General features: G+C 40.5%; 1 protein-coding gene across 1 annotated transcript; it reads right to left on the bottom strand.

The window, feature by feature from the left end:
* Nucleotides 1-4,633: 4,633 nt before the first annotated feature.
* Nucleotides 4,634-7,370, bottom strand: LOC140016049 (uncharacterized). Its single transcript, XM_072068953.1, has 3 exons — nucleotides 6,488-7,370; nucleotides 6,134-6,388; nucleotides 4,634-5,517 (listed from the first exon to the last, which is right to left on the bottom strand). The coding sequence occupies exons 1-3, from the start codon at nucleotides 7,368-7,370 to the stop codon at nucleotides 4,634-4,636; spliced, it is 2,022 nt and encodes a 673-aa protein (XP_071925054.1).
* Between the last annotated feature and the right edge of the window lie 5,107 nt (nucleotides 7,371-12,477).

Raw genomic sequence — 12,477 nt, 5'->3', positions numbered from 1 at the left:
ATTTTGCACCAATATCAATGATATTTTATGGTGAGGAAGTGGTAGTCAAGTGGTGTGGTCAATCGGTAGTGAGCGATACCCGTCGGTTTGAGCCGATTTTCCTTAAATCGCGTATACTATGGTTTTAACTTACAATTCACTAACTCATTATTATCACCTCTAAACATACATTATTTCTCATTTAAAACTCACTCTTAAACACCAAAATTAGTACACACCCCGTACCGGTTACTTGTACTACGAAAAGACGTAAAAATTCTAATTCGCGTTAACGTGAAAACAAAAAGGAAAAACCCTTATTTCTATATTCATTTACATTTATTATGGGGTGATTGGATAGTAAGGCTACTATAAAATAATAATTTCCAAATTTAAGGAAATTTTTAAGAAAAATATAAGGAATTTGCAAGTTCTCACATTTTTGGCCAAGGCAAGCAAAAAAACAAGATGATTTGGATGATATAAAACTTGGTTGGTCATATAAAGACTTGGTCTTGGTCAACTTTCCATGGATGATGTATATTTGGCTAGAAAATGAGTAATATCTATCCATTTAGCTTCCTAACATCCAAATGCTCCAATTAGCTTGTAACAACTCTAGTCACATATTTTTTTTTTACACAAAACTCCTTCTAATCCTCCAAATTTATGATACACACTTTACTAATCGATCACACTAGTATTATGCACTATGAGACTCAACATGTATCACATGAAAAATGCACCAAATAAAATAAGAAAATAGGTTAAAATCATGATTCAACTATTAAACAACCAAGAATTTAAGACAAGTAAATGAAATCAAAGAAAATATGTAACTAACTATCGGGTTACAACACAACTTGTAAACATCTAAAAGTGTGCAAAAATGAACAAATCTTTTTTTTCCTTGGTCAAAGCTAGGGTTTGAAATCTCTTGTATTAAAATCTCTTTTTTGCCATAAATATCTCGTGTCACAAAACGTTAGGCAATCAATTAAAAGAAGCAATAAGGTACAACTATCCGTTATCATTCGCTATATGTATACAAGCAAGCAACCAAAATGAAATGTATGAAAATTTTGGGTCCTCACATTCAAGATGCTCTTTAATTGGAAATTTTAACAAATTCATTATGATACTAGATATAATATTGCAATAATTACCACCATTAATTACCAAATTAAAGATGTGATTAAAAGTTCTGTACTTGGTTCGGAATAATTGATGTCACTGTGTCTCATCCTTCCTTAGCAAAAAATTACGAACCATATGCACATGCTATTTGTTCTAACAAAGATTATCCCTAGGGTTAGGGATAGTCCCGCCAAAACTTGTCAAAATTTCATCATCCGAAAATGACGCCTCATAACTTAGTTGTCTATAAGGTTGATGTAGATCAGGTTGAATAAGGATGCGATCCTGAGCAACTCTCCTACATGCACCACCATTTTTTCATGATCCAAATTGTGGTTAAGCATTACAACTATCATCATTGGAGAAGTCTACTCTGATCATCAAGGTAACAAAGCTCATTTAATTGGTAATTTTTATTTGCAAGAGTAGATCGGAATTTCATAACCCTAAAATTTTCTTTGTTATCATTGTTACTGTTTTATCGCATGATGATAGTTTAAATTTACTTGCTTGCTTGTGATCGTCTAAATAATAAAGGAGTTCAATTCACACTGATAATTAATAATCTTTCTTGTGAGATTGGCATCTAATATCTCTTATAAAGATCTATTGATCAATTCCAATTCTTTCTTGACCAGTGAGACGATAGGGGACAAGCTTCATTGTTGAGAGGGAAACAGTCTGAATCACCAACTAAGACCCCTAAGTGACCATTCAGTGACTAAACTATACCCGCTACAATGAAATTATTGTATACAACTGAGTTTTTTGTCAAGCTTTTTTTTTTTTTTGGCTAATCTCGCACACGAGGGGGGGCGCCACTCCAAAATTTATTCAAAGGACACACTACATACAGCAGTTGGTCTGAACGTTTGCCAGTAAGGCTAAGCCAAACGTACATAAGGCACCCGTATCTTATCTAGGCGGGCTAGCCCCTATATATGGTTCGGAAGTGTGGAAGCACCAAAACTTTGACAGACACTTGTGGAACTTGCTAGATTTGCAAGTGCATCGGCAACCCCGTTTGCCTCCCGATAAACGTGAGTGAAGGTGACCTGGCGGCCCAGCGCTAAGGTTTGGATGCGTGAGATAGTCTTCCATAGCGTCCAAGGTATTCTTCCATTGCCATTCACCATAGCCAGCAGAACCTGAGAGTCCATTTCAACCTGTAGAAAGTGGAAATCTGTGGAGAGTAGCATACCCTCCAGTAATGCCGAGGCTTCCGCTTCCATATTTGTCCTTGATCCCAAAAAAGATGAGAAACCGCGTAGGACATTACCCCCCGAGTCACGAAGCACCCCTCCAGCACCAGAGGAGCCTGGATTCCTTAGAGATGAGCCGTCAACATTCAGTTTGACATACCCGTCCGGTGGTTTTTTCCAAACGACCCAGCGCGGGGGCATCCGCTCGCGTGATGTCAGTCGAAGTAACAAGCCCGAGTGGACCAGCTCCCCGTTATCCCGCGTCACTTGAGCGAAAGGCCAGACCTGGGACACGTGATGCAGCAACGTTTGAATATTCCAGCAAACCTGCGATGATGTTAAAATAAGCCCCTCATAAACTGCCATGTTTCTAGCCTTCCAAAGTCCCCAACAGATTAGCGACGGCAACACCCTGCACAGCTTTTCCCGTACGGAGCCTGGAGGGTGACAAAGCCACCAATGCTGTAGCCGGCAGAGAATGGCCGTCGTAGGTGCATTGGGAACCTACATGGCCCCGGCGAAGAAACTCCATACCTCAGATGCTAGAAAGCAGCCCGATAAGATGTGATCTTGAGACTCTCCATTCAGGCAGAACGGGCACTTTAAGGGGAGGTGGAGGCCAAACCGCTGTAGGGCATCAGGGGAAGGGAGGTACTTATTGAGTAGCTTCCACATAAAGACGGCGATCTTGCAAGAAAATCGACCACTCCATACACATTTCCTAGATCCAAGGCAAGCCCGTTTAGGCCGCAAAGCATCCCATGCTGAAGAAATAGTGAAATTGCCAGAGGATGTAAGAATCCAAGCTGGTCGAGCCCTGTCCTCGAAGTCTATAAGTCGGGTGAACTGTGCCACCGTATAAAAAACGGCCAGCATTCGTCTCCAGAATCTGGATGCCCCGCGGGCTGCCCCATTGTCTTCACTATACCGAGACCTCATGAAAAGAGCCCACAAGGAGGTCGAATGGCGGAACCGCCACCACAGTTTGCAGCTGAACGCCCCCTGTATGTCTTTAAAGGATCGTATGCCAAGGCCATCTTCCTCCACTGGGTAGCATAGGTTTTGCCAGGAACGCCAGTGATGTTTAGGGCCCAGCTCCGTCTGACCCCAGAAAAAATTTGCCATTATTCGCTCCAGATCCTTGAGCACCCCGGATGGTGGGTCCATTACGGCTAACACGTGCGTAGGTATGGCAGAAAGCACATGCTTAATGAGTATGAACCGTCCCCCTTGGGAGAGAAATTTTTTCTGCCAGCCCGCAAGTTTAGTAATAAATTTGTCTATTACGAATTGGAAGTACACCTTTTTCCGACGCCCAGCATATAGATTGCATTCCAGATAAGGGAGAGGTAGAGACCCATGCCTAAAACCGGTCATCTGTTGAATTCTACGAATTTGGCCAGTACCACACCGACGCGATGCTATGAATAAGCTCTTGTGATTGTTAACCGCTGGCCTGCTGCAGTATGATATAGATTTAAGAAATGAACCAAGTTCCCTACCGACCTCCTATCTCCCCGAGCAAAAATGATGATGTCGTCAGCGAAGGACAAATGTGTGACCCGAACGCATCCACGCGGTGTTGCATAGGGAGCCACACTGCCATCAGCTACCTGTGCATTCAGTCCCCTACTAAGAGCCTCGGATGCCAGATTAAAGAGGAGAGGGGACAGAGGATCACCTTGCTTGATCCCGCGGGATGCCTGGAAAAAACCCCTGGCCCTGCCATTTACCAACACGGAAAACCAGCTGTGGGAGAGGTTATTCAAAATAAGCAAAATGAAACGATAGTCAAAACCAAACTTGCAGAGGAGCTGCCGTAGAAACCACCATGACACCCTATCAAAAGCCTTCATCATGTCCAGTTTGAAGATGCTGTTATGTCCGCGGGCCTTCTTGTTAATGGAGGCAATCATTTCTTGTGCCAGGAGAACATTTTCAGCAATATCACGACCAGGGCAAAACGCGGATTGCTCCGAAGATATAATGCTCGGGAGAATAGTCTGCAACCGATTGGCAAGGACCTTCGTAAAAATTTTGTTTACAAAGGTGCACAGGCTAATGGGCCGGAAATCTGCAAACGTAGCTGGGTTCGGCTTCTTCGGGATTAACACAATCAAAGTGCTGGCAATTCCCTTTGGGATCGGAGTCCCAGCCAAAAAATCCCTGGTCGCTGCTAAGACGTCAAGGGCCACAATATTCCAACAATTGCGGAAAAAGGTGCCATTGAATCCATCCGCACCCGGGGTACTATCCTTGTCGAGCTCGAAGACCACCCCCTTGACCTCCTCCATTGTTACCTCCCTTAAGAAGACTCAGTTTTCATTCGCAGACACTAGCTTCGGTATGTGTATGAGAAGATCATCAACATCGCTGACCTCCTCAGCTGTAAGAAGACGCTGGAAAAAACACACCGCTGCCTGGCCAATCCGGTCTTCATCCTCCATCCAAATCCCCCCCTCATCCTTAATGCGATGAATGGCCAGCTTTGAGCGTTTCTCTCTAACCGATGCATGGAAATATCGTGTATTGGAGTCCCCATCCTTCAACCAACGCAGGCGCGCCTTTTGATGCCAGTAGTCCTCTTCAACCCGGAGACTTTGCAACAGGCAGGCTTTTGCCCGATGGAGTTCAGCTCTCGCCTCATCCGTCGGGGTAGCTTCAAACAAGATTTCCTTTTGTTGTACCTCAAACTCGTTCTGCCGGACAGCTTGGAAGATGTTTCCAAAATGCTGCTTGCTCCAGTGGCGTAAACATGCCTGCATTCGCTTTAGCTTGAAAGCCAACCGATACATACCATATCCCTGTGTAGGAAGTTCCCAATTGCTCTGCACCGTCGATTTAAAACATGAGCTAGAAACCCAGAAATTCTGGAATTTAAAGGGCTTCGGAACACTAGCATCAGCAGAGCGCAGATTCACCAATAAGGGCGTATGATCAGAGGTGGCCCGGTTGAGATGCTGAACCGAAGTATTTGGTAAGAAATTGAGCCATTGCTGGTTGATTAAGACCTTATCCAAACGTTTCCATATCCTAGCTCCTGCCCTAACTCCGGACCACGTATATGAGCTTCCGGAGTACGGCAACTCCTGAAGATGGCAGTCAAAGATTGCTGTGTTGAAATCTGAAATGGCACCCAGGTCCTGGTTTGCCCGACCCGTATACTCCGCCAGCGTACGGATAGCATTAAAATCCCCCCCTACCAACTACGATCTTGTGATCGAGCTAGCAAGAGTGCGCAGTTCAGACCACAGAGCACGTCTTCCCGCCCTAGTACATTTAGCATAAATGAAGGAGGCAAAGATAGTCTCTATCCAAGAATCATGACCCGCTATGACATGGAAAATTTGCTCCGAGTTATGCAAGACATTAAAATGGAATCCAAAACGCCAAAATACCCATATCTTATTTGAGGGATTAAATAAACAAAAATCAAATGATAACTTCACCCGCAAGTTTTCTAGGTTGTACGCTTCTGCCATAGGTTCTAAGAGTACTAAAACGGCAACTTGATGAAGACGAACTGAAATGCGCAAGCAACGTACAGAAAGCCTGTTCGTCGCTTCCCTAATATTCCAAATAAGAAGATTATTCATTGGAGTTAGGGTAGAGGGGTACCATGATGGCTTTAGCAGCTTGCCGTGTCAAGATTTGTCGGGGCAGAGGGGTGTAGGCTCGCCTCTTCCTTGACCTTCGCGAGAGCACTATGGTGAATCCATCTTCATCCCGATCAGCAAACTTCCGTTGTACCCGCGGCCCCAAAGCCTTGCTGAATTGCTAGAGAGAGGCGACCAGTGTCATCCTATCGCGCGCACCCTCCTCTGGCAGTTCCTCCCCATCCGAGAGGGATCCTTGGGGAGACATCTTCTCATGCAGAGCCGGCTGAATTTGCGAATCATCGTAGATACTACCCAAAACTGGTGGGTTTGCAGTCACTTGCAAAGGGCCGGTCTCATCTACGAGCTTCGCAGGGTCGGAGTATCTGTGCTCGGCAGTCTCAACCTGCCCTTGCTTGCCTTTGTGCACAGCGTCGCAACGACCATCCAAAGCCTCCTGATCCGCCGCGGCAGCTAGGCGCTCGACACTAGAGCAGTGAGCTCCACTTCTTCCCCCCTAGGCCTGGCTATCCACAGCTGCTGGGTGTAGAGTTGAAATGGAAGGGTGGGAACCGCCACTCCCGTCTTGTGTCTGGGCATCCACGGTCGTGAGGACCGCGAGCGCTGGGTGCGGAGTAGCATTGGAGTGTTGTGCGCCGCCCCTCACCTCTTGGGTCTGGGCGACCGCCGCCGCCGTAGCAGGCCTTGGGCCATCTCTGCGTTGTTTGTTTTGCCGACAGCCGTCACTGGAGTGCCCCTGTCGACTGCAAAGTGGGCAGTAAAGCGGCAGGTTCTCGTAGAGGACTCGTTGCCAGAAGCCATGGTTGCCTGTCCCAATCCAGACGCGAACCGGCAATTCCTTTGAGATATCAAGGTCCATGCATATTCGAGCAATACTGGGCCGCGCCAAGGAGGCAGTAGCGGTGTCAATTTGCAGCGGGTTGCCAATGGTGCTGGCGATGGAGAACAGGGACATTTTATCAAAAAAATGAATAGGTAAATGCTCCAATGCAATCCAGACAGGGGCTCGTGAGGATTCACTGGATACTGTAAAGTCAGTGCTCCACTTAAAAACACGCATGGAAAATTCTGTAATGCTCCATAAGCCCTTCGTCCAACACCGTAGGAAATCCTCCTCCAAGCAAAATCGTATGAGGATATGCCTCTGGTCTAGAAGTCCGACAGCGAAGTTGGATTTGAAGCCTATCGCCGAGAATGACTTACGGATGACATCCAGGCTTGGCCTTCCATGGGAGAATTTTCCCACGACAGCAAACTTGAAAGGAGCAGATAGCTTCGCAATATCCTCTTCTGAAAACAGGACGGTTGGTTCCCCTCGATACTGAGCAGCAGTCTTGATCTTGCAAGGAGACAATGACGAAGATGACGGCTGATTCTGGAGCGCGGCAGCAAAGGAGCTGCCAGCCCCACCTCCAGGCGACTGGAGGCCAGCCATGGAGAAAACCCTAAACTACCAAAAATTGATTCTCGAGTCTTCAGTTTCCAGAGAGAACCCTCCAAAAAAAAAGTCTGTAAAAATTTGAATTGAAGAAAGAAGTCTTGTCAATCATATAATGTTGTGTAATTCCTAAGCTATATGTTGCCAAGCATGTTGCCTTATCCCACTATATATGCTTATTGGAATAATGTGGTCATTTAAAAATTAAGCATAAATTGAGCATTCATATATGTTTATTGGAGTAATATGGTCATTTGATGTGAAATGAGATTCCTTGTCAACAGTAGCAGTTTGATTGTGTAATATAGTGATACAAAATCAATCCTTTGAGCGCACAAATCCGTCCATGGCAACGGAAGTATGATAAGCGAATATATGAACATTCTCTACAAGAAATCTAGACCTAGGGTGCATCCAAAGTATATAAAACCCAAACAATCACAACCGTTAAAATTTCAATAATAATGTCAAAAGCCGTCAAAATAAAATTTAGGATAAAGTATTCTAAACTAAAAAGAAAAGAAAGTACACTTAAAATCAGAAAAATAACTTAAATTTGTAATGTGCAATGACCAAGGATAGGTAGACGGATCCAAGTCGACTAGGTGTGGATTCGTCTCACGGATCCATGTCGCTGTTGTCTCCCTTGGATCTGGCTCAAAAATCTAACTAGCTGAATTGTCTTTTAAAATGGATCTGCAGATAGAAACATGGGTTGAGGGATAGATCTGTGCACATTTCTCATTACTCCATTAAATGATCCAATCGCTACTAGTGACAATAAATCTCGTTCCACATCAATCCCCCTACTTCGAAAAAACTCAACCTTGAGTTCCAAAAAAAAACTGCAATATCAGAAAATCGAAATAATCCAATGACTCTTCCATGTGATTTGTAAGAATCTTTGAACTCGATCACAAATTGTGCTCCCGTAAATTTTATTAGGATCAAATTTATTCTCGAACCTCTGCATCTAACCACAAACATATGTAGTTGTATATAATTTTGAACTAATTTTAAATTCCACAACTTCATCATCCAATATGATTAGAAAAAATTGGACTGTACATGTGGAGATGATTTAAAATTCAACTTTTTCAACCTTCACAGGAAATATTTAATCGAAGAAAATTTGTCGAAGACAATATTCTCTCCAAAGTCAATATTTTTATGACTTGAAAAAAATTGATGCCATAGATGTGGCAACAATTAATGAGGTTTATTTGCAACTAGTTTCAATTTCTCCAAAAGGATTTTTATTTTTCTCATCTAGGATTACAGCTGCATCTTCATATTTGCTAGACAGCAAATTTACTTAGGGTTCAATAGCTGAGTCAAGAAGTTTTTCAACATCTTTGGCACCTTCAACATCCTTTATACCTGCATATAAATTACAATCTGTAGTGCAGCATGTAACAAATTGGTTACAATCAATTGACTGGACATGGATTTTGAACGCGGTTTCAGTGGTATGAGGTCAATATTTTTGCCATTTCGACAAAATGATATATATTGTCACATCTACTAAATGCTGCATTTACAATATATTGCCATGGTCTATCAACCAATGAGTGACAAGCATTGATGTCCAACACATCACACAAGATTTCACATGTATAATAGCCTATTAAAAATGGAACATGACACCTTGCAATCACTTCAACAAATTCTACGATTTATTATCTACCCAATTCTATAAGGTTCAAGATGCTCTTTAATTGAAAATTTTAACAAACTCATTATGATGCTAGAGATGATATTACAATAATTACTACCATTAATTACCAAATTAAAGATGCGATTAAAAGTTCTATACTTGGTTCGGAATAATTGATGTCATTGTGTCTCATCCTTCCTTAGCAAAAAAAATGCTAACCATACGCACGGCTGTTTGTTCTAATAAAGATTATCCCTAGGGTTGGGGATAATTCGGCCAAAACCTGCCAAAATTTCATCATCCGAAGATGACACCTCATAACTTAGTTGTCTATAAGGTAGATGTAGATCATGTTGAATAAGGATGCAATATCAAAAAATCGAAATAATCCAATGACTCTTCCATGTGATTTGTAAGAATCTTTGAACTTGACCACGAACTATGCTCCCGCAGATTTTATTAGGATCAAATTTCATCACGAACCTTTGCATTAACCACAAACATATGTAGTTGTATATAATTTTGAATTAATTTTCAATCCCCTAACTTCACCATCCAATATGGTTAGAAAAAAATTGGCTTTCACAGGAAAATATTTAACCGAAAAAAATTTGTCAAAGACTATTCTCTACAAAGTCAATATTTTTGTGACTTGGAAAAATAATTGATGCCATAGATTTGATAGACAACTAATGAGGTTTATTTGCAACTAGAGGAATTTTATTAATTTCAATCTCTCCAAAAGGACTTTTATTTTCCTCATTTGGAATTACAGCTGCATCTTCATATTTGCTAGACAGCAAATTTGCTTAGGGTTCAATAGCTGAGTCAAGAAGTTCTTCAACATTTTTGGCACCTTCAACATCCTTTATACCTGCATATAAATTACAATCTGTATGTGCAGCATGTAACAAATTGATTGCAATCAATTGACTGGACATGGATTTTGAACGCGGCTTCAGTGGCATGAGGACAATATTTTTGCCATTTCGACAAAATGATATATATTGTCAAATCTACTATATGCTGCATTTACAATATATTGCCATGGTCTATCAACCAATGAGTGACAAGCATTGATGTCCAAAACATAACACAAGACTTCATATGCATAATGCCCTATTGAAAATGGAAAATGACACCTTACAGTCACTTCAACAAATTCTACCATTCATTATCTAACTAATTTTATAAGGTTCTAGATGCTCTTTAATTGAAAATTTTAAAAAATTCATTATGATGTTAGAGATAATATTTCAATAATTATCACGATTAATTACCAAATTCAAAATGTAATTAAAAGTTTTGTTTTTGGTTCGGAATAGTTGCTGTCATTGTGTCTCATCCTTCCTTAGCAAAAAATTGCGAACCACATACATAGGTTATTTGTTCTAACAAAGATTATCCCTAGGGTTAGGGATAATCCCGCCAAAACTTGCCAAAGTTTCATCATCAGAAGATAACGCCTCATAATTTAGTTATCCATAAGATTGATGTAGACTATATTGAATAAGGATGTGATCGTGAGCAACTCTCTTAGAAATTTCATCATTTTTTCTGGATCCAAATTATAGTTGAGCATTACAACGATCATCATGGGAGAAGTCTACTCCGATCATCAAGGTAATAATACTCATTTAATTGGTAATTTTCATTTGGAAGAGTAAATAGGAATTCCATAACTCTAAGAATCTTTTTGTTATCATTTTTACTGTTTTTATCACATGATGATAATTTAAATTTACTTGCTTACTTGTGATCGTCTAAATAATAAAGGAGTTCAATTCACACCGATAATTAATAATCTTTCTTGAGGGATTGACATCTAATATCTTTTACAGAGATCTATCGATCAATTCCGATTCTTTCTTGGCCAGTTAGACGTTGGCAGATAAGTTTCATCATCGAGAAGGAAATAGCCCGGATCACCTACTAAGACCCCTAAGTGACTGCTCAGTGACTAAACGACACACATTACAATGAAATTATTGTGTACAACTGAGTTTTTTGTCGAGTGTTTAAAAATTTGAAGTAAAGAAAGAAGTCTCGTCAATCATCTAATGTTGTGTGATTCCTAAACTATATGTTTCCATGCATGTTGCCCTATCCCGCTATATATCCTTATTGGATTAATGTGGTTATATAAAAATTATGTATAAGTTGATCATTCATATATGCTTATTGGAGCAATATGGTCATTTGATGTGAAATGAGATTCCTTGTCAATAGTAGTAGTTGGATTGTGCAGTAGAGTGACATAAAATCAATCCTTTGAGCGCACAAATCCGTCCACGGTAGCAGAAGTATGATAAGCGAATATATGAACATTCTCTACAAGAATACACTGTCAACAAATTATGACCAGGATTTAACAAGAATTTATACTTAGGGTGCATCCAAAGTACAAGATATAAAGCCCAAATAATGACAACCGTTAAAATTTCAATAATAATGTCAAAAGTCGTCAAAATAAATCTTAGGATAAAGTATTCTAAACTAAAAAAAAAAGAAAGTACACTTAAAATCAGAAAAATAACTAAAATTTTGCAATGTGCAATGACCATGGATATGTAGACGAATCCAAGTCGGCTAGGTGTGGATTCGCCTCACGGATCCATGTCGTTGTTGTCTACTTTGGATCTGGATCAAAAATCCAGTTAGCTGAATAGCCTTTTTGAAGTGGATCCACAGATAGATACATGGGTTGAGAGATGGATCCGTGCACATTTTCCATTGCTCCATTGCACGATCCAATTGCTACTATTGAAAATAAATCTCGTTCCACATCAATTCCCGTACTTCGAAAGAACTCAACCTTGAGTTCCAAAAAAAAAACTGCAATATCAGAAAATCGAAATAATCCAATGAATCTTCCATGTGATTTGTAAGAATCTTTGAACTCGATCATGAACTATGCTCCCACAAATTTTATTAGGACAAAATTTCTTCACGAACCTTTGTATCTAACCACAAACATATGTAGTTGTATACAATCTTGAAATAATTTTAAATCTCACAACTTCACAATCCAATATGGTTAGAAAAAATTTGACTATACATGTGGAGATGATTTAAAATTCAATTTTTTCAACCTTCACACGAAAATATTTGACCGAAAAAAATTTGTCAAACACAATATTCTGTCCAAAGTCAATATTTTTGTTGTTTGGGAAAACAATTGATACCATAGATGTGACAGACAACTAATGAGGTTTCTTTGCAACTAGATAAATTTTATTGATTTCAATCTCTCCAAAAGGATTTTTATTTTCCTCATTTGGAATTACAGCTGCATCTTCATATTTGCTAGACAGCAAATTTGCTTAGGGTTCAATAGCTGAGTCAAGAAGTTCTTCAACATTTTTGGCACCTTCAACATCTTTTATACCTGTATATAAATTACAATCTGTATGTGCAGCATGTAACAAATTGATTGCAATCAATTGA

The sequence above is a fragment of the Coffea arabica genome, chromosome 1e (assembly GCF_036785885.1).
Source record: "Coffea arabica cultivar ET-39 chromosome 1e, Coffea Arabica ET-39 HiFi, whole genome shotgun sequence".
Taxonomy (NCBI): Eukaryota; Viridiplantae; Streptophyta; class Magnoliopsida; order Gentianales; family Rubiaceae; genus Coffea; species Coffea arabica.
Note: the sequence above shows the minus strand (reverse complement) of the source record. Positions and strands in the feature narration are given on the sequence as shown.